Raw genomic sequence first — 23,214 nt, 5'->3', positions numbered from 1 at the left:
AAACTGATTACACTTTACACGATTTACACATAAATCTTTATCTATTAAACAGAATGGACTTAATTCCTATAAGGAAATCAACCCTTAGAAATGATTTTGATGAATGTGTTATGCTTTGCATACATACCTATTACTAGTTGTATGATATATAGGAATAAGTAACCTCTAAAATTCCACTGTATTTGTCAAAACCCAGATGAGATAAAATTCTTAAACTCCTAGTGAACTTGTTATATTGAATTCTACCGAATACTCTGACTGTAACTGAAAATAAAACATCTTACTACACTTTTCCAATTACAAAGTAGTTGCATTACAAGTCCAGATAATGTACTGCATGCACTTTTTAAATGCTCGGTGGGAAATCAGATAAAAAAAAATCGAAGCACATTTTACCGACACACTGGCGGATCCAAGGGGGGGGGGTCACAGCCAGCACGTGCCCCCCCCCCCTTTTGAGAGGAACAATTAAAATTTGTAATGTAAAAATGCTGTTAAAACAGAAGTGTGCCCCCCCCCCCTTTCGAAAGTGAAGACCTTTTTTTTTTTTATTGCCTAATTTTTCCTCAGGAAAATGAGCCCCCCTTTCGAAAAATCCTGGATCTGCCCCTGAGTAAAATACAATGAATATCAAAAGGAACATGAATAATCAGAAACAAGACCAAAAAATGAGAAATATCCACTGCACACTAAATACATATATATATATATTTTATAAAAATATACCAGGCTTTGACCAAGTATAGCGGGAATTATTTGTCCGAGGTTGGACTGGCATTTAACGCACTGCGCTGACTGACCTACTTTTCCTGAAGCCAAGACACGCTTAGCGGAATGCGGATTTGTGCCTGCGCTGTCCCTTCACGGGACTTGCCCAGTAGAGACACCTCGCTGACCTGAGAGATTGCCTGATCTGTGACAATGATCTGTGACGTCAATGATTGATGGCACAGTGCACTATTCCATCATTGACGTCACGGAATAGTAAATTTTCTTCAGTGGGCGTTCCGTTTTCAACATCATCGCAAAATAGTGAGAATATGATCGGTCACATGATGCTATTTAAACCATCAGCATACATAATTTAATTCATGCAGGATATATATATATATATATATATATATATATATATATATATATATACATATGTTCTACAATAAATACATATATATATGTATATATACATATATATACATATATATATATATGTATATATATATATATATATATATACATATGTACTACAATAAAAAGACCATCAATGAGATATATACAAAAATATACTGTATATCACACTCAACATCCATTTGAATATATACAATAGCATGTGTTCAAAAGCAAAATTGCACCAGGAATGAATTGTTACATTTCAAAAATACTATACAATATTTTTCTCAGCTTAAATTGACAGATACACTTGATCACATCACCAAAATTTATGGGCCTTAGTACAATAAATTATTATGGATTTTCTTTTGTAAGATACAGTCACAGACTCATTATTAAGTACTCGCAAAGTCACTTATTAAAGAAAAGCACGGTTGAAGAACTCGCAGAAAGGGAAAATGCATCAATACACTTGCATATAGTACACTGCATATTTTTTTAAAAGTATTTGTTGTAAAAATGGTACCAATATTAACATGTCTATCAAAAAAAAAACATTAGAGTGATAAGTAGTATCATTTCCTTATTCCATTCAAACACAATATTGATAGCTCATTAAAAATATCTTCTTTTAAAAAAAATTAAAAATCTTGTAAAATATGTACCGGTAACAATTTAACAATTCAAATAAATAGCAAATATCACAAACACCAACTTATTTGTCAAAAGTAAGTAAGTGTTTATAGCAAATTTCTTTCTATCATATCATAGGATATGCACAGAGCAAAACAGTGACTATTTACGATTATTTTCATATCATGAAGAATACAATTTTATAAATATACTAGGAAATACTGACCAGAATGCAGAGGTAGGTAAGTCAAAAGTATCTACCAAGAAAATTAGGAAGATAGACACACAAAAAATATATTTTTTGTATAATATACAAATCACACACCATTCACCCCATTCAACTTTATCAAAATATACAATTCAACTGGAAATTAAAATAAATATCATGTTACAATTAATCATGGCAAGTTTAAACGCTTCTTGAATATTTTCAGGTATTGCCTCTAGAGAGGTGTTAATCTCAAGCATATTCTAGCATTTCACCGTACCTCCCTTTTCCACTTGAGTGCTTCCCAGTACTTACAAGTATTTTCCCAGTATTTCCCACCGTTGAAGAAAAAAATGAAATTTCCTGGAGACTGCCAATCCTACATGTTGTAGTTGTAACCTTTATTTTACTTTACCAATTACCACCAGGCAGGTTTAGAAGACATGGTTGATGGCTTCATGCTTTCATAGGTTGCACTTGAGGCATTAGCAAGTTTTTATCCAGACTTTCTATCTAACTGATAACGCACAGAATTAAAAGCCTACTGTTGGCAATAAACCTAGATGGGAATGATCATTCCTCTAACTATCTGCAGTCAACATGGGTTAGATTTAAAGACATTCTATGCCTCAAGAACGGGTCCAGTTCACTCGGGTAACTTTCCACAAAGTCGATACGGATCGGAAGCATAGCCCTTTTTCGGGAACAGGTCTAGGTAATAGGTTGACCCGTTGTAGGTAGCAATGGTGAAGACAGAGCACAAGAATACGATGTGAGCGATCCAGAAGTTGAACCAGAGCCACGTCAAGGTGATTGTTATTGAGGCATATATACACTGGAAAGTCAGGTACACCAACAATTTAAACCTGAGAGCAAACAAGTAAATTTATAGTGGTTGATGGATAAGAGATTAAACTAAAGGACAGGGGCCAAAGCATGTTGCTAATAATTAAAATATAAAAATAAGGCCCTCCAAAACTTGATTGTTTGGCATAACAGAGTAAAAAAATGTATGACAGTCAGTGGTTTTTTTTTGTATGACATCAACACTTTGAATTTTAGGAGGGTCAAATTCGAATTAAAATAATTAAAGTCATCAGAATTTACAAGGGTTGGGTAACAGCAAAGTGTTGCCTTCATAAGTGCTGGTAACTTCCATTTATGGGTACCCGGTAAGATGTGAAAATCATTTTGAGAGTCATTGTGTAAGTCATTGTAGCTTTTCCAGTACTGTGTGTGCCTCACTGGCGACTGACTGGAATACTCCCCAGGGAGTGGAGGATGTGCACACATTGTGTGCGGGAATGACTGATTGAATCCAAAGGCGATGACCGGGGTAATAATAAATCTGTTAAGCGCTAATAGACACGTCGTTCCGATGTATTATAAAGCGCTATATAAAAGCTGATTATTATTACTTGTGATCAAACAGGTTCCATCAACAGCAGGTTTGATACCCACAGACCCAGTTCCTGAAACTACCACAAAGCTATATTCATGGACCAAACAAATATGATACTTAACACTGAATCAACTTGGTGATCTCATTACAACAAACTTTCTTTTCCTTTATTTGCCTGGGACCCCGGGGGGCCACTTACATTGACGAGTGGATACCATGCGCGACCAAAAAAACACGTATAAAGGATGTCTTTTCAAGATAGGGCACGTTACGTAGGTAATAAGGGTGTCAAAAACACTGAAATAATGAAAAAAGGGTATGTATTTCGCTCGGAAAGCTACGTGTTTAGGGTCAAATTTGCGAGGGTATACAAGACAAAAATGTTTTATAAAGGATGTACTTCTTGCCCCAACAAGACCCGTACTAAACCCAATGATGTAGGTAAAGGTAAAACCGATCGACGACTGACGTCCGCGACATAATAAAAATATGGCTGTACTTGTTTAGGGGGTCAATTCAGGGAATACTTGGCAAGAATATTGTTTTTTTCTCCAATACTTGTTAAGGGTAGGGTTTAGGGGTGCATTTTCAGAATATGGAAAATACGTGTTTAGGGTGCTTTTCGGGACCCCATGGTCGCGCATGGTATCCACTCGTCAATGGAAGTGCCCCCCCCCCCCCCCCCCCCCCCCCCGTGCCTGGGACACTAATATAGGCCTATGGATATACATGTATACAAAAAATGACCAATTATCATAATCCCATTAATCTGAATCAATCAAGAGGTTAAACTCACATTCGTTTCAAGGAAATGCCTGCTACGGACAATTTCTTACAGTCAGTAATCAACTTTTCATTCTTGTTCCCATCTGGGTTAGCTGGAATATAGTATGTATGTTGTGCGAGTGAAATTATATTTGACATGAATAAATGCAGTAGACTATTAAAATGGGTGCAGTGTTAACTCTCATCATAAAACGTTTATTTTTCGTCATTTTCCCTCGTCACTAAAATAAGGAAATAAAATCTTAATCTACTACCAATACTTACTTTCCTCCTTTACATCTAATAGCTCGGGAAAAGAAATTATTGCCCTGATAAACAATGTAGGTGTAATTGTTGAGGTATTCGGAAGAACTGAAAGTTGACCTATAAGGAAAAGAAAATGTACGGTACTGATAACTTGTGTAAATTCATTAATAACAATAATATACTAAAATTCACAGTCAAGAAATAGAAAGAGATGATTCCCTTTTTTTGTATCCAGTCTTTAGTACAAAGACTACATTTTGCCACAAATAAAATTGAAATAATGGAATATATGTCTGGCATTCTGATTAGCCCTCTATATTTAAAATGATTATACATTATCGTACTGCATAATTTTACACAAAGCTAAACAAATAAACATTAATATTGTGCATTTACATAACATGTAAATAATGCATACTTTCATTCAATATATCATTATCATTATATAACATATTCACAAAAACAAACGCATTCATTTGATAATGAACTATTTTGTTGACCTCAAATGACCTATGACCTACTAGTGACCTGAAATTTAATTTCAATACATTCAACTCTGTCAGAAAAGAGGTGCCTATGTCTTGCTTCTGCTATAGATGCAAGTAAGACAAAAATGAAATATACCTTCATTAAATTGATAAATTATCAAATACAATCAAATGATTTTTCCTCCTGAAAGCACTTGAAATGTGAAGAAATTGCACCAGTCATTTTTTAAATAATATTCTTAATTACATTATGCATACCGTGGACCTACTACAAATGGACATCCGACGAGAGCATTTTATGGCCACCACCTGTTTCCAGCTGCCAAAATTACTGTCACACAGTTAACTTTCTCTTGACGCTTTTTTTAAACGCTGGGGCGATTTTTTACTCAATCCCTTCTCGACCCATGATCGTCACCACTCGATCTCTGGCCCTCTTTCGACCAGATACAGTCATGTAAGTTCGATCACTGCGATCAGGGAAAGTCCCTGCATTACCTATAATGCAATGCGCAATTTATTTCCGGTTTTCAATACATTATTTCACGCTGTCAATATTGTGCAATTGTCGTCTGATCATCAGAAAAAATCCTATTAAATATCGCCAATCCTCTGGAATTTTATCCCCAAATGAAAATAAACTTCTGACCGAAGGTACATTGTAAGTGCGACTATTGTCATCAATATTGTCTGCAAAAGATGCGTTTTTAAAGTCTTTCCGCACATTTCTCCGTCGAGTTTTTACTTTTTTGCTTTGTTTATTATAATCTGCACGGTGATGTAAATGCATTTTGTGAGCGGTTGTTAGCGATGTACGTAAAAAATATGTTTATGCACGCCTGCTTTCTGCGATCATTTTCATAGCGCTTACGTTCGCTGCTGTGTATTGCTTTTGATAAAGTGAACGAACAAAATTGCGATGTGTAGGAGCAGCGCACAATTGATTTCCGCTGTCCATTAGTGACAGCGTGTTTCACGACCGGCTTGATGGGTGTCAGCTGCCAGCGCTATGTTTATAAAAGGATTAGCGGTGACGGTTTTAATTAGGCCCAAAGGAGGGGATTCGTTGAATGTCCAGTTGTAGTAGATACGTCCATGTGCATACAGTGTACTCACCCTAAAATCCACATGAAGAATAGTAAATACAATACCTGTAAAAGAAGACAGATAATTTTTTTGAAAAAAATTAACATAAAATGTAATTTATAACAGGTATTGTTTTTGTTAAAGGGGTACTCCAGGCTAAATATATGATTTTAACAGAAAAATTATTATCAGCAAAAACAAAACACTGAAAATTTCAGTGAAATCGGACAAGGAATACCAAAGTTATGACATTTTAGAGATTCACATTATTTCAGTGAAACAGGTCTTCATGAATATTCAATGAACAAAGTGGTGATATCATACCCACTTGTTCTTCTGCATAAGTAAATATTGAATATTCTATAATGGCTTTGTGATTACGGTGATTTATCGCTGGGAATTGCAGCTCATGCTAACATATATGAATTTTCATACTTTGCGATATATCGTGTTATCTGCAATATTTTGCAGGGGATGATAAACATTGAAATCAAATATTGACTAGCACTTTTCTTTTAAATTTTGTATTACATATAAATGTAACTGTTTTTACAAAATATTGATACATTGCTACATTTTCAATAACTTTATTGTTATCAGATTTGGAAGAAATTTTTAGCATTTTGCTGGGTGAATTTTACTTTATTTATTTAGATATAATCATTTTTAGCCCAAAGTACCCCTTTAAGATCAAATTTATTTTTCATAGACCTCGTTTCCTATTTGTTATCTTTGTATAGCTGACATTATGAAAATGTTGAAATAAATGGTATTTTCCATGTAACTGTGAAAAAATACGGGTTGCAACAGGTTGAGGAGACTTCTTGGCATTTCAGCAAGGTCACTTCTAAGTATTTACTTTTTGTGAAGCACATGACATCTGACACTTTTGACAAGTACTTGTCAAAGTTCTATTTTTGCTGGTACCAATATTAAAGATACCATACTGAAACTGAGCTGGAACATTTAGTTCATTTCTTTAAAGGTCTAGAGAATCAAACAAGCATTATGCTGAAAATATCATCAAAATCGGATGTAAAATAAGAAAGTTATGACATTTTAAAATTTTGCTTATTTTTCACAAAACAGTGATATGAACAGCTCAGTGACATGCAAATGAGACAGTCGATGATGTCCCTCACTCACTATTTCTTTTGTTTTTTACTGTTTGAATTATACAATATTTCATTTTTTACAGATTTGACAATAAGGACCAACTTGATTGAACCATATAGTATTAAACAATGCTAATTGCACATGTTCAGGGAGGAATTAACCGTTGTTTCACACGACAACAGGGAGAAAATGGGAATATTTCATATTTCACATAATACTAGCACATCAATGATGTGGAGCACATCAATGATGTGGAGCTCATCCGGCATCTCGCATTGAAATTTAACACAATTTTGATTTCAGCCCAGTTGACACTGTAGTGAGTTACATTGGTGACATAAATTGAGGATATAGAATTTAAATTGATGAAGAAATGACATAGAAGCATTTTTGTGATCTTTGAATACATTTCATATAAATTAAGCATAAATAATTTTCTCGTCAAAATTTCTTCTGTGTTGTGCCTTGGTGAACCTCATGTAGCTCTCAGATGGAACAAAAATAATCAAAATCAATCAACAAATAAATAAGTATTTTTTGTGAGTTTTGGAAATATATGAATAAATTAGCATATTTAATGAGTTTCAAAATTCTGTGTTGAAATTTTGTATCACCACCTCGAGCTTTCATATAAAGCAAACAAAATTGAAATTGATCAACAATGAAAAAGAAAAAAAACATTTTTTGGTGATTTATGAACAAATTTTGCATAAATTAGCATAAATAATTTTCTAGACAAAATTTCAATATTTTGTGTACAAGTTTGGTGAACCTCATGCAGCTCTACCAGATTGAAGAAAAAAAATCAAAATCGGTCAACAAATAAAGTAGAGGCATTTTCTGTAATTTATGAATAAATTTTGCATAAATTAGCATAAATAATTTTCTACTGAAAATTTGAAAATTCTGTGTAGAAGTTTGGTGAACCTCATGAAGCTCTACCAGATGGAAGCAAAAAAATCAAAATCGGTCAACAAATAAAGAAGCATTTTATGTGAATTTTAAAAAATATGCATAAATTAATTTCGCATAAATTAGAATAAAAATTGTTCTAGTCAAAATTTCAAAATTCTGTGAAGAAGTTTGGTGAACCTCATGAAGCTCTACCAGATGGAAGCAAAAAATGCAAAATCGGTCCACAAATAAAGAAGAAGCATTTTTTGTGAATTTTGAAAAATGCGCATAAATTAGCATATTTAATTAATTTCAAAATTCTGTGTAGAAGTTTTGAATCCCCTACCTAGTGCTATCATATAAAGCAAACAGAATTGAAATCGGACTTGAAATGGCGAAGAAGAAGCATTTTGAAATTGTGGACAGACGACGGATGCCACGCCACGGAATAAGCTCATCTGGCCCTTTGGGCCGGATGAGCTAAAAATACAAAAGAAATAGTGAGTGAGTGATGTCATCAGTCTCCTCATTTGCATACCGTCAAGGATGTGAATATAACTGTTTTGTGAAATTAAGCGAAATTTTAAAATGTCATTACTCTTATTTTACATCCAATTTTGATGAAATTTTCAGTGTTATGCTTGTTGGATTTACTCTTTTTATTCAAATCAACTTTTTGTTGGGGTGGACTTGTCCTTTAAGTAACCATATCCAAAATAATGGCAATGTTCCATCGGCAGCAATATTATTTAAATGCAAACAGTGTTAAAATTGAATGAACAGAAGAGTAAATATGGCATCAAAATCAAATGAAAATAAGAATTTAAAATTTTCTTTATGCTACAGTCAACCACGATCACAAAAGATGGCATGCCTCTGTTGACTTGGGTTGAAACTTCAAATAAACAAAAGAAGTAGTGTCTATTCATTTGTATCACCCACATATGCTCTAACCCCATGATGCGTGGTCCTGTTACAGATTTTTGTTACATTGAATTTCAATCCTTGTATTGCCATTTTCACCTCTGAAAATAATTCAGCAGCCTTATGCACTAACGTAATGCAAAGAGCAAGGAGTTAAGAGTAATGTACAAGTGCAACAATCAAACACTTACTAAATGGCCCAAGTAGCAAGCAAGTGGCACCGCCAACAACCACAGAAATTCCCATCCCGTAGCAATCTCCACAAGGGTGGTGTCGGCAAAGTCCTTGTACCAGTGCTGCGACGTCTCGGTGGGATACCATCGGATCAAGTACGTGACCAAACTAGGCATGAGATGGATCACGAGGCATGTCATACGCTCTATGCTATGTGGGGCAAGGCAGTTTCGGAAGAGTATGATGGACCACGTCACGGGACCGTTGGACACGCCAAACACGATCATGAAGAAGGTGGATTTGTATGGGGCAGCCCTGTGTCGGACAAGAAATGTCAGACAACATGAAAAGATAACAAAGACATTGACGAAACAAGTGGAATGCCTCTGGCTGTCTCGCCTGCATTATGCAATTCAATATAGCAACAGTGCTTACTTTGAAAACAGCTATTGAATAATTATTCACAAAAGAAAACACTGATATAATAATAAAATAATATGACCATTGACCCAACATCACCTTTGACCATAATCATGTGACCTAAGATGTGTGCAAAACATACTTGATAACCCTTATGTCTATGTTTCACGAACTACACAGATCCATAAACTTTCAAAGTTATGATGCCAATTCAACAAATATCCCCAATACGGCCAAAGTTCATTGACCTTAAATGACCTTTGATCTTGGCCATGTCTTGGTCACCTGAAACGCACACAGGATATTCAGGGATACATGGTTACTCTCATGTCCAAGTTTCATGAATTACATCAATAAAACTGGATTGTTGCTATATCGAATCCCGTAATACACGCGAGACTGCCAGAGGTGTTCCACTTGTATTGTAATATAGATCAATCCCAACCAGAATCTGAATCACCCATAGTTTAAGAAATTAAGACGGACATACCATAAGTATAAGAGGCTCATCAAATTGGCAACGTAGCACCAATCAGCCAGGAAGAACTGCCACTTCATAGCAGTGTACTTATAGGCACGGATTGGTAAGAGGACGAAGAGGTATGCCGTGTAGAGGTACGGTAGAAACCACTGGAAGGACATCATGGAACAGCATACAATGACCACTGTAGCGACACTCGCCAAGAAAACTGTCTTCTCCGGACAGTTGGATTTGATGAGCTGTTGGTAGAGGCAAAGAATAGCATTTTCTGATCATTTGTAATTCGATTTCAAATTAAAGCAAGTGCTAATATTCAGGATTCTTTTGCACATTAATAATAATAATAATAGGCATTCATATAGCGCCATCTATCTAGAAATATTCTATTCCGAGGCGCGATGTTATTATTATTATTACCCCGGCTTTAGCTCGAGCTGCTTTTCAGCGCTCATTCATTCAAGGAATTAATCCTGCCGGGTACCCATTCACCTCACCTGGGTTGAGTGCAGCACAATGTGGATAAATTTCTTGCTGAAGGAAATTACGCCATGGCTGGGATTCGAACCCACGATCCTCTGTTTCAAAGTCAGAAGACTAATCAACTGGGCCACACTGCTCCACTCACATTTAAGGCCATTCTTTCTTTAAAAAAAAATGACAAGGCAATTGAGTGCTTACCTCACCTTCCTTGATGCTCTAAAAAGTCCTTTAATACCAATAGTACTAGTAGTTCTAATGTCATTTAAAAAAACATTGTTTCAGGGCCATCTGCCTACAGTTCAATAAATCACCTTAATAGACATTTGTGTAAGAATTTACTTCATAATTTTTGTACACATTTGCATGCTTCAGTCCTTTCCTAATGTCTTGGAAAGTACATTACCACTAGACACAGAATACATGTATGACCTATGAACAGGTAAACATGAGGGCCCGTATTCTGAAGTCAGGTTTAACTTAGACCATGGTCTAACTCTGTGCTAAGATTATGGGAAGCCAAGTGTCAAAGTTGTATGTTTCTTATATTTACTGTGCTCTTTGCTGATTCTTCAATGGTGAAGACAATCACCTATTAATACTTCCTAGACAATTATGAATGATTTGAGAGTCAAATGAGCTGAAATATGACATCTCTACTGTTAGGTGATTTATGTAACAATTGGCTATCCATACTTAAACCAAAACTTTAAACCTGAGTTTAAGTAAAACCCAACTTCAGAATACGGGCCAATGCCTCTAGCATTCACAGGATTAAGGAAAAGTAAGTATTTATCTACCTGATCTTTGCATCCCAGTTGAGGCTTGGATTCTACATTTTGGACTTCTGGATACGGTTGTCCCATCTCTTCTAGCTCGTTGTCGGCCATCACTCCGCTGTCTTGGATCGCACTACTGTTCAAATGAACCCATTTTACATCATTCTCTTCTGTTTCATCAGAGCACTGCTTTAGAGAGAAGCTGCTCTTCCCGTTTTCGAGTGACATGCTGTACTCCTATGTGCCTGAAGCTATTAAAGAGCCAATCCATTCCTCAGGGGAAACAGAATCTTCATCCCTGATCTCCTGTACACATACAAAGTATGAATGACTTATAAGAATGATTAAAGACTTACACATGTACATGTATACCAGGGAAGTGGGAGGATAGAACTCCCACTTCCCTGCTTATACAAATGTCATTAATTATGGGATAACAAATTTGACAATTTATGGGTGTCAAATGATAAACTGGTGTTGTCAACCTGAATGACCCAAAGTTAAAATGTTATGACCTACAGATGTTACATAACTCGCTACATTACCACCCAAAAGGTACATATATATATCTAACTTTTCCTGGCTAAACAGTGCAAAAAGCAAGCCGAAGAACATCAGTGATGGGACGGCCCAATTGGCTGCACCCGTAAGACACAGGCTTTATCACAATGTCTAGTGTCAGCAAATTTTAATTCACTCACCACGTCAGCATTGCCACAGTTATCATACTGGACCATTAAAAAAAAAAATCTTTGTACACATGCATAAAATATGTGATATTAAATCATACTATATCAAAGAATACACATCCATTGGGAGCATGTTCTTTATTTTAGCATAAGGGTCATGTACACAATGCAAAGATAATAAAGTCAGATACAGTATAGCCCTCATGATTAGGACCAACATGAAGGCCAGGACAAGGTTGAAAAATCCTCATTGGATGTCCAAAGATTGAACAGAATAACTATCTCTTATGCTTTTCACACTGTATTTCCTTAACCCCCCATACTATCCTTAACCCCGGACTATCCTTAACCCCATACTTTCTTTTTTTCGATTCACACTGTCTTTCTTAACCCCGTACTATTGCTTAGCTGGGATTAACGCCTTAACCCCGGGCAATCACACAGCTCATAAATATTGATGATTTTACCATACAGAGCGCATTAACGTGCAATTGCGACTTCTGTGATTGGCTAATGCTTAGCCCCGCTTTTGCTTAGCCCTGTTTCGTTTCACACTGCATCTCTTCGCACCGCAATTGTGGTGCTAGCACCACAATAAGCCGGCTAACCCTGCTTTTTTGCAGGGCCAGATAGTACCATACTATTTACCGTGCTAGCCCACTTTGCAAAAACGTAGTGTGAAAACGAAGTGGGCTAAGCTTAACCCCGGGAAATTGGTGGGGCTAAGACCCCCCCTTAGCACCACCAATTTGGGACAAAAAGTGCAGTGTGAAAAGCATATCTGTGTGATTGCTGGACCTTTAACCTAGATTGGATTTGGCATACACTCAGACAGCTTTATATCTTTTACAGATGTGTACAAACTTTAAATCAGAGGTCTAGGGAATAAATCATAAACTAAATTCTGACTCTCACAAGGAAATGAAAAGAAATGGTACAAATTACAGCTTAAATATTCCAACAGAAAAACAAAAGACAAAGACAATTACTGATGAAACACTAAAATTGGTTGCAAAAGTCTACTGATAATGCAATAATTTGTATAAAAATGATCACAAAAAAGCAATTCTATGATACCTGGATCATATTTCTATATCTCTTCTAGTTGAAGAGAAGAGCTGATGTCTTGTATAAAAGAGTTCTGACCACTTTAGGACTACCACATCATCATTTTCAACATCCATACCTCTCTCTTTTTTTGGTGAAAATATCATAATCTTGAGACCATATTTACAATAATATTTTTATTGACATTTTCCCCGTCGCGGCCGCCAAAATCTGGTTTTGTTCTCTTTTTAGGGGTAAGTCCTTACTACATTTTCCTTCTTAAGAACAAGATTGGTATTCCATGTGGCCTGACTGTGAAATTTTCAAGCGCGAGCTGAAAACTTTAATATACTGGCAAGCAAAAAGACCTGATCTAAAAGACTGTTCGCAGTGATCAATGAATTGAATATATATTTCACTATTAAATCAAAAAAATGTGAGCACGAAGCGCGAGCTGGAAAAAACAATTATATACGAACTGAAAATGCGACTGTAAGCATGAAGAGGATGGATAAATTAATCAAACAATTGATTTGAGCGCAAAGCGCGAGCTGAACATTTTGATTTCCGACCAGAAAATTGGACATTCCAAGCACTGTTTGTAAAATAATGTGTATATAAATATTCATGCAAGCTTAGCTGAAATTTTGAATTAACTGCTCTGAAAATGGGCCTTGTCAATGACTTTTTGCAGTGACTCATACATGTCATAAATAGAATACATTTCTCACTATTCAACCTGAAAACTGAACTGGTTAAACACATGTTTAATAAAGAATGAAATAAACGAGCGCAATGGCGCGAGCTGATTTTTTTGGCAGATTTAGAACTAAAAACAGGACATCCAAAGCAATCTATCTATGAAGAGGGTGGTCATAGAACTACATGTAAGCAATTGATGCAAGCGCGAAGTGCGAGCTAAATTTTTTTATATTTTACTAGTGGAAGGCTATACAGTGCGTATCAAAAAAAATGTTACACTTTGAAAAAGCCCTGGGAATAAGAAAATATACAACATGTGGGTAATTTTTTCACATATAATCTTGGGTTTGGGTCTCATCCATCCAATGAAAGTAAAAGTTTTGACAGATCTTACACTTGAGTGAACACTGTCCATTTTTGTAAAGCTCATAGAAATCTGTTTGCGCAGAAATGCTTGTTTTCACGCTGTGTCAAGGGGAAAGGGCGAAATCAAACTTACCCTGCGAAACATTTCTCATACATTTCCCTTGCACTTTTAGTCAATTGAAATAAAACGGATACATTCAAGCATTTTGTAACAATTTGGCAACCCAAATTGAAAATTCAACACTTAGTAAGCACAACCTTCACCCTTTTTGTGCCAGCTGGATCTGAGGACCTAACTGAATCTGAACAAAAGTTTATATCAGACATCTTCAGCATTTGTTCACTATTAAAGTTTTTATCATTTAAAGTGGGTTTACATTTCATTTTTTCATTTAATACTTGTTTCTCCTCACTTCTTCCAAGCTTGACAATGATTAACAAAATGAAAATCAAGCCTAAGCCATTTCATGTAAATCACAGCTCAGTGTAAAGCAAATATCGTCACGATGGCCTCGGTGTGTGGAGGAGTGGTGTGGGGCGCAATGCACTCTTCAAAGTGTTTCGGGAAAGGAAACAAGTTAAAAAGGTAAAATATATCTTCAAATCAATTTTACTAGCTAAATTCCACATGTTCTTCATGATTAAGGTCTACTTTTATTCGCATAACTATTACAAAGTTCTGCGCAAATCATTTTTCACTAACTTTTCAAAAGTAGGTGGTGCTCACTCAAGCGGAAATATTTTTCGACAGTTATATCTTCATTTGCTTAAATGGATCTGTACCAATGTTAAAATGTGGGAAAATCTTCAGGATATTACAAATGTATCATTTTACAGGATTTTGTGTAAGTGTAAACTTTGTATTGATACGCACTGTAGAATGGTAATGTATCAGGTCACAGAGAGGACCAGCTCCATAAAAGCAGCTACTCCTGAGCATTTGGTGTCTTTTTCAGAAAAATCGGTCAAACATTAAAGGGGTCCTGCCCCCAAAAACAATTTGGGGCAAAAATGTCGTTGACCCTACCCAATTTTTGTCAAAATTGTATAACTCTGCTTCTGCTTAAGCTTTTAAAATGATTTTTGTGTCGATTCCTACATGTATGTTATTTTGGACAAAGAATTTATTTTAACAATAAAAAGATGCATAAATTATTGATTTTTTTCTTAAGATTTAACCCTTACTTAATTTGGGAGGGGGTCAATTTTACTTGCACATCTTTTGAGACCAAAATTGCAATGCCTGGGTACGCAGTTCAGAAATTACGCAACATTACATAAGTGCGTGTCAGACCCAAAATTGCTCAAAAAACGTAATTCTGTGTACAAAGTCAATGCAAATTTGGTTAAAAACACTCAGCTCTGGTGAACACAAAAATGATCCCCAGGTTACTAATGAAAAATAAATTGCAACTGTATGGAAATTGGTATTTTTTGTTATAAAAGTGATATTTTAATGAACTTTGTATGTGTGTCATCTGTACTGCATCTAGATCTGCATGTACATGTGAATTCCCCACCACAGGCAGGGTGCTTGCAGTGAACAAGTGACAAATTTCAGTGATCTTGGAGACTGCTGCAAGTGCAAGACCTTACCAATTTTTGGTCATTCAAAGGTCCTTCAAATGCCTCTCCTCTGTGGAATGGGGGCCTTAAAGTGAGTAGGTATGTTACAAAAAAAAAAAAAATTTGAGAGATGAGGTGTTTGCTTCATAGCATCATTTAGAGCTCATCATGACCTTCATTTAATACCTCATTCATTTCAATAGCCCAAGTAACAAGTTATGGTAGTTTTAAGTTCGTACAAATCGCCTATTCAATTCTTATGTATTCCTTTGTTTTTGAAAACAAAAGTTGTGACCTTAATTGGGACCAAGGTGCACTAATAGAAAACAACAATGCGCATACATTGGCATATGGAAGTGTCTAACAACACTCCCCAAAATTACAGACGCAGCCGAAACAGGGACATAAAAAACACATTTAGCGTCCGTAGATTTCTTTCAAATTTCACCACAATGTAGTTGAAATGTTGTTCTATCGGAATGAATACCTTTTAGAGTGGGATGCTACAGCTGTAAACATGAATAGCAAGACGTTGAAAGCAAGACCAAAGTTCCAGTAGCACACAGAGTCGCAAGATCACCGAGTGAGATTTTTTTTTCAACTCTAGACAGCTGCCATAAACATTCAACTACGTAAAAACAATGTCATGGGGAATAACCTTTCCTTGCACATGCAAACACTATACAAAGCAATGCCCCCAGTGGGCCCAGTCACCCTGCCATTATAGGCAGCACACTCAATGCCTCATTCAAGGGCGCTTTTGTAACATACCTAATGTGAGGGGCTGATTGCATGATAGAGATTAGAGTTTCTTCAAGTTTGACTTGTGGTCTTTGCATGCAAAGACCATTATTTCAACGCGATTCAAGGCATCTGTTTTTGTCTGCACTTCACCTTCGCTATCCTAGAAAGCTCCGGCCCACAAGGCGAACTGGAGCCCAGGAGGTAACCATAGGCTGCTACAATTAACAAATACTAACATGCGTAACATCGAGGCACAAACTGGACCCTCAAAAAAAGGAAAAGTTCTGTCTCATTCGTTCTCCTGTTAAATTGAAAACAAAATGGCCGATCGATACCGAGAACGAACACGACAGGGGTCTAACTTTTCTTTTTTTTTAAATATTTCTGTAACTTTTCCTTTTTTTTGAGGGTCCAGTTTGTGCCTCGATGACGTCAGGATCATTCTGTGTCTCACGATAGACCTTATCCATACACATACCGTCCGTTGATCTAATCGAGGTAAGTGCATAATTTTTATTTTCCCCTTTTATTTTGAGTGCTATTGCGACCCCATTCTACCTAGCCAGGCGGCTTCTAGAGAGTAAAAATCATTTACTAACATAAGGTTACTCTCATACGAAGCCAGGGAGTCCTCCCTATTCATCTGCGTGTACCGCAAAAAACCCTGAAACTTTCGCCCCCGAGATTTCTACTTTCCTTCTAACAGATCTAGCTCTAAATCATGTACATGGGATAAAACTTCATTTCCGACGTTTCTACGCTCTCGTTGTTATTTTAAACAAGAATTCATCAAAAAAAATGAAAAAATATTGTGAAAAGACGGAAGAGACTTGCCCGATGTTTACGCCGCCATCTTGTTTCTTACTGTACTTCCCCAACGTTATTTCATTTTTTTTGATGAATTCAAATGGAAGAAACATATTCATTTGTGAACTTGCCATACATGGCTAGCTGTAGCTGCTCTACTTTAAATGAATACAGAGACACAGATGATTTACACATTATGAACAATGATATGGAAGGAAGTGTTCAGCTTAATATGTCTCCCTCTTCAAATAATGCACTACTCAACAAGGCTACAGACACTGGCAATCTACATGAACAAGAAGGAAACCATCTTCCTAATAATGTTCGCAATACAACTGAGGAGGAAAGTTCTTGTAAAGATGCCGGCAATACAAGTCAAAGGAGGGACACAGATGACTCTCTGTTTGAAAGTGACATTGAGAGTGACACTGACAGTGATGATCTGGACAGTAGTGAAAAAGAGGATACCACAAGCAGTGAGGATTCCAACGATGATCAAGGGCAGGATGATGGACAGGATAGTGTAAATTTATCCATGCCTTCAAGAAAATCCAATAATAAGAAGATAAAAGTCTTCTATACAAACTGTGACTCACTCCTAAACAAACGAAATGAGATGCTTCTCCTTCTACAAACACAGAACATTGATGTTGTTCTATTAACAGAGATCTTCCCTAAAAACTATCACAACCCTCTGACACATGGAGATCTAATGCTACAGGGGTATGATATGCACTGCAACTTGGAGGATGGGCATAGAGGAGTTGCTATATATGTTGCTAATGATCTCTGTCATCTCATCAATGAATGTGATCTACAGTTCAATTTTCAAGAGTCGGTATGGATCTGGATGAGCCTTAGAGGATATGAGAAACTACTGATAGGATGTATGTACAGGAGCCCATCAGTAGACAACCATAAGGAACTGAAAGATGCCTTCACACAAGTCACCTCTGTCAACCCCTCGCATGTCCTCATAGCTGGCGACTTCAATTATCCTAACATTGATTGGGATCTTGGAAGGGCAAGGTCACATGCTGAACAATAATTTATAGAAACTGTTGCTGATTGTTTTCTTTACCAGCATATCGGTGAACATACCAGATATAGAGAAGGACAACATCCCAGCACACTAGATCTTGTATTCACCAATGAGGAAGGTATGATTAACCATGTTGACTATGTGCCTGGTATTGGAAGAAGTGACCATATTGGAATCCTCTTTGATCTAACAGTGTACAGTCCCCAGGTCCTTAACTCCACTCCTCATTACCAATTTCACAGAGCACAGTATGAAGAGATGTGTGAAGAACTTGACCAAAACAATTGGGACTCTGCTTTGGATGGTAAAAGTGTTGATGATGCATGGAAGTACTTTTGTGATATCCTGAGAGACAAAATGCAAAAATTCATACCTCTGTCTAAACCAAAACACCGTCGTAAGAAGCAGAGATGGATGACTAAAGAGGCGCTTCGGAAACAGAACCAGAAACATCGTGCATGGAAGGAAGCACAGAGAACCAATCACCCTGTTGACATCATGAGGGCAAAAAGATTGGCAAAAGAGTTGAGAATTACCACCAAGAAATTATGCAGAAACTATGAGAAAGATATAGCTCTCAATGTGAAGTCCAACCCCAAAGCATTTTGGAGGTATGCCCATAGCAAGCTCAATACATCCTGTAGATTAGGGGAAATCAGAGGGCCAGACGGAACCCCTATATCTTCAGATAAAGGAAAAGCAGATGCTTTGAATGAGTTTTTTGCAACCACCTTCACTGATGAGGATAAGACATCCATCCCTTCACTTGCATCAAAGTATTCAGGAATGCCATTAACTTCCATCTCCATCTCGGAAGATGACATCTATAAGAAACTAGTGAGTTTGTCAAAATATAAGAGTGCAGGACCAGATGGCATCCACCCATGTGTTTTGAAGGCAACTGCTGTTTCTATTGCAAAGCCCATTGCCTTGATCTACAATGCATCACTAAAAGAGGGTAAACTACCAAGTGTCTGGAAGGTCAGTCATGTAGTACCTGTGCACAAAAAAGGCAGCAAGGTGGATGTTCGAAATTACAGACCAATCAGTTTGACACCTGTACCTTGCAAAATCCTAGAATCACTAATTCGGGATGAAATAGTTGGCCACCTTATAGAAAATGATCTTCTGTGTGATGAACAGCATGGCTTTGTTCCTGGACGCTCATGTGTGACACAGCTCTTGACGGTTATGGAGGAATGGACAGTGATGCTGGATGTAGGAAGTCCTATCGATGTAATCTACCTGGATTTCCAAAAAGCTTTTGATAGTGTCCCTCATCTGCGCCTCCTCTCCAAACTTGAGGCTTATGGTATAGGTGGCGAAATCAAAGCCTGGATAACGGACTTTCTCCGAGGAAGACAGCAGAGAGTTAAAGTCAATAATGAATTATCTGACTGGACAAGGGTTAGGAGCGGAGTGCCGCAAGGCAGTATCCTCGGCCCAGCAATGTTTGTACTCTGCATCAATGATCTACCAGACGGCCTTCAGGGGAAAGTCAAGATATATGCCGATGACACTAAACTATATGGCAAAGCCTCTACTAATCAAGACCTCTGTGCTATTCAGGCTGACCTTGATGCACTAGTTGACTGGAGTAATAGATGGCAATTGCACTTTAACTCCCAAAAGTGTAAAGTACTACACATAGGCCCTGAAAATGTCAAACACTCCTACTCACTTGGAGAAGACGTTCTTGAGCATACCGCAGTGGAGAGAGACCTTGGCATACTGGTTGACGAAGATCTCAAATTCCATAACCATGTTGCATATGTTGTCAAAAAAGCCAATGGGATACTTTCATGCATTCGCCGCAGTTTTGAATGTAGAGACAAATCTACAATCCCAAAACTGTACAAAGGACTTGTCAGGCCGATCATTGACTATGGCAACTCTATATGGTATCCTAGATTTAAGAGGGACAGTAAAGCCATTGAGAAGGTACAGAAGAGAGCAACAAAAATGATCTATTCCATCAGAAACTGCACATACACAGAGAGATTAAAAGCACTCAATCTTCCTTCTCTTGAGTACCGCAGAAGACGAGGAGATATGATACAGGTGTTCAAAATAATCCATGGATTTGAACGCATTCCAGGTGATACTTTCTTTGTGTATGCAACAGGCAACACAAGAGGGCATAGTCTGAAGCTCTCAAAACCCAGATGCTTGACGAAGATCAGACAAGATGTTTTCAGCCAGCGTATTATAAACGACTGGAATTCGCTGCCCGAAGAGGTAGTCACTGCTCAGACGGTGAACAGTTTCAAAATAAGGCTAGACAAGGTGTGGGCAGACCAGCGGTACTGCTCACCCTATGATGCATAAACCACACTAATATTGAGGACGGTGCAGATTTCCAAGCTAGACTGCTATGAAGATACCTAACTAACGAGAAGGATGAAGGACTTGAACTGGAAGCACGACTGCTGGGATCATCAGCATTCTTCCAGAATCTCGGGTAAAGGTAAAGGGTAAAGGTAAAAATAACAACGAGAGCGTAGAGATGTCGGAAATGAAGTTTAATCCCATGTACATGATTTAGGTCTAGGTCTAGATCTTTAGTTTTAGAAGGAAAGTAGAAATCTCGGGGTGAAAGTTTCAGGTTTTGGCTTCCTTTGTGTGGGTCTATGAGATAGAAGCCCTGGCTTCGTATGAGAGTGTAATTACGAGGCGGACATATGCTCTCCAAAATGGGGTAGAATTAGCCAGGCGGCTTCCAGAGAGTAAAAATCATGCACGGACGAGTCCTGGGCTCCCTGAGGCTGAGTTGCTATAAAGTTCCATCCAGCCGCGCTGCTGCGTTGCTGAAGTCCCTAACGGTACGGTACCGGTAGTGACTTCGCGCCGCGCCCGACGCTTGGCCTGGCCTTGGTAACCCGATACCTATACCGTTACGTTCCCGATCTCCTGAGCTGCGACCACTCACACAACATGCGAGGTTAGTATACTAACTGTACGACAAAACATTTTAAAAGAAGTACCAAATGAAGATACTTACAGCATAATATAATACAAAGCAGGTACCAAGTAAACTGGTTAATGAAAGGTTGCTTAATAATAATATAACCGGGCACCCGTCCTGGAAAATAATGCAATGTTCACAAAATTTACGTAAACAAACAAGAAACGATGGGAGGATATATGTATGACTATGAAATGCTAATGGTGTACGTAAGGGAGTATGACATGCTCATAGATCCATTGTGAAGGGAATTTAGTTCAGTTCAGTTCATTTATTTATCTTTCTTTCATATCTTCCGTCAAAATCACTACATGCCAGGCGCGGATCCATTTCGAGAAGCAAAATTAAAAATTTGTAATATAAAAATGCCATGAAAACAAAGGTGTGCCCCCTCTTTGAACTTGAAGACCTTTTTTTTTTTTTTTTTTTTTGCTTGTCAATTTTTTTCGCGTACGAAAAACCCCTAATTTGAGCTTGAAAACCTTTTTTTTTGCTTGTCAATTTTTTTTTCGGGCACGAAATATCCTTTATTTGTGGTTGAAGACTTTTTTTTTTCGCTTGTCAAATTTTTTCGGGGACGAAATATCCTTTATTTTCTCTAAAAAAATTGCCCCCCCCCCCTTTTGGAAAAGCTTGGATCCGCCCCTGCTAAATGCCAATATAATAACCAACAAGAAAGTTTAACAGGATATATTCTAAGAAAAAGAATTGTTACAAAAGAAAGATTAGGATACCTACAAAAGTGGATTGATGTGGATTAAGGGAATAAGGTCCCTCTTGTTATACACAAAATATTGTAAAGCTGCAGATAAATGCATAGGCGGATCCAGGGGGGGGGGCGAGGGGCCCGGGGGGCCGGGCCCCCCTATTGGCGGAGCAAAAAAAAAGAAAACCAAAACAAGCAAAGAAAAAAAAGAGGGAAAAGAGAGGAGAAAATAGAAGAGGAGGAAAACGAGTGAATAAAATAAGATGAGAGGAAGATTTGGAAAATAACAAGTATTTTCGCCCGCGCTTTGCGCTCGCATTGCCTGTTAGGTGATTTACATATCTTGTTCACCATGGATCTTAAATATCCGAGTTTGAAAGAGGGAAAAGAGAAAATAAAAAAAGAGGAGGAAAACGAGTGAATAAAATAAGATGAGGGGAAGACTTGGAAAATAAAAAGAATCTTTCATGTCACTATATAGGCCTAAGATTTTCGCTCGCGCTTTGCACTCGACTTGCCTGTTAGGTGATTTACATAATCTTGTCCAATATGGAGCTTAAATTTTAAGTTTGGAAGTCAATATAAAAAAAACATATTTCACCTCGGAAATCGAACTTTCATTATTTTGTTTGATTGACAAATTGATTTTTTAAAAGTGCTCTGTTAAAATGTCAATTTTATGGTCTGAATATTAACATTTTCTGCTCGCGCTGCGCGCTCACAAATTTTGATTTATCGGGTGGGTGTTTCATAAAGCTGTTCGTAAGTTAAGAGCGACTTTAAGAACGACTGGTGAACCTTTCTTACGCGCTAGATAATCACCAATGAACATAATAATGGTGAACATCATTTCCCACAAGAAATGATCACCAGTCGTTCTTAAAGTCGCTCTTAACTTACGAACAGCTTTATGAAACGGCCCCAGGTACCTATTGTTTTCGTGTATTCCATAAAGTTGTCAAAATATCCCTGGCGTAAATCCGTGTTGATGGGTGGGGGGATGACTGAAATATTTTGGCATTTTTTTTGCAATCATGTTTTTAAATATGCAAGGAATTGTCATAGATATGTCCACAGTGGCGTACCGTGGGTCACGGCATTGGGGGGGGGGCACCAGCAACATTTTTTAATCACTGAGTGAGTGCGCTAGTGAGCGCGCGAAGAGTGCTCAGTTGCCAGTTATACTGACCTAATAGAGACATTTTAAGGACAATGTCATTAAACGGATATCTATCTCACTGATCAAATAATGCGAGCGCGAAGCGCGAGCTAAATTTTTTTTATATTCACACCTAAAAAGGGACATTATAATCAAATTTGTGTAATCATGATATGTACCTGTCTCGCTAAACAATGCGA

At 37.3% G+C, this 23,214-nt stretch overlaps 1 protein-coding gene across 1 annotated transcript; it reads right to left on the bottom strand.

Moving 5' to 3' along the window:
- Positions 1–1,271: 1,271 nt before the first annotated feature.
- LOC129276618 (uncharacterized) lies at positions 1,272–21,358 on the bottom strand. Its single transcript, XM_064109648.1, has 7 exons — positions 21,186–21,358; positions 11,243–11,527; positions 9,975–10,204; positions 9,082–9,379; positions 5,987–6,021; positions 4,401–4,499; positions 1,272–2,814 (listed from the first exon to the last, which is right to left on the bottom strand). Exons 2-7 carry the CDS (start codon positions 11,447–11,449, stop codon positions 2,595–2,597), a joined length of 1,089 nt encoding a protein of 362 aa, XP_063965718.1. The 5' UTR covers positions 11,450–11,527; positions 21,186–21,358; the 3' UTR covers positions 1,272–2,594.
- Positions 21,359–23,214: the final 1,856 nt, after the last annotated feature.

This window comes from Lytechinus pictus, chromosome 14 (genome assembly GCF_037042905.1).
Source record: "Lytechinus pictus isolate F3 Inbred chromosome 14, Lp3.0, whole genome shotgun sequence".
NCBI lineage: Eukaryota > Metazoa > Echinodermata > Echinoidea > Temnopleuroida > Toxopneustidae > Lytechinus > Lytechinus pictus.
Note: the sequence above shows the minus strand (reverse complement) of the source record. Positions and strands in the feature narration are given on the sequence as shown.

What these genes read in the sequence shown, in the direction of transcription:
- LOC129276618 (XM_064109648.1), bottom strand. Translation starts at nt 11,449, where the DNA reads ATGTCACTCGAAAACGGGAAGAGCAGCTTCTCTCTAAAGCAGTGCTCT. An exon ending in AACTGGGATGCAAAGATCAG is followed by an intron (nt 10,205 to 11,242) that starts GTAGATAAATAC and finishes CTCTACCAACAG; the next exon opens with CTCATCAAATCCAACTGTCC. An exon ending in ATTAGATGTAAAGGAGGAAA is followed by an intron (nt 2,815 to 4,400) that starts GTAAGTATTGGT and finishes GTTTGCTCTCAG; the next exon opens with GTTTAAATTGTTGGTGTACC.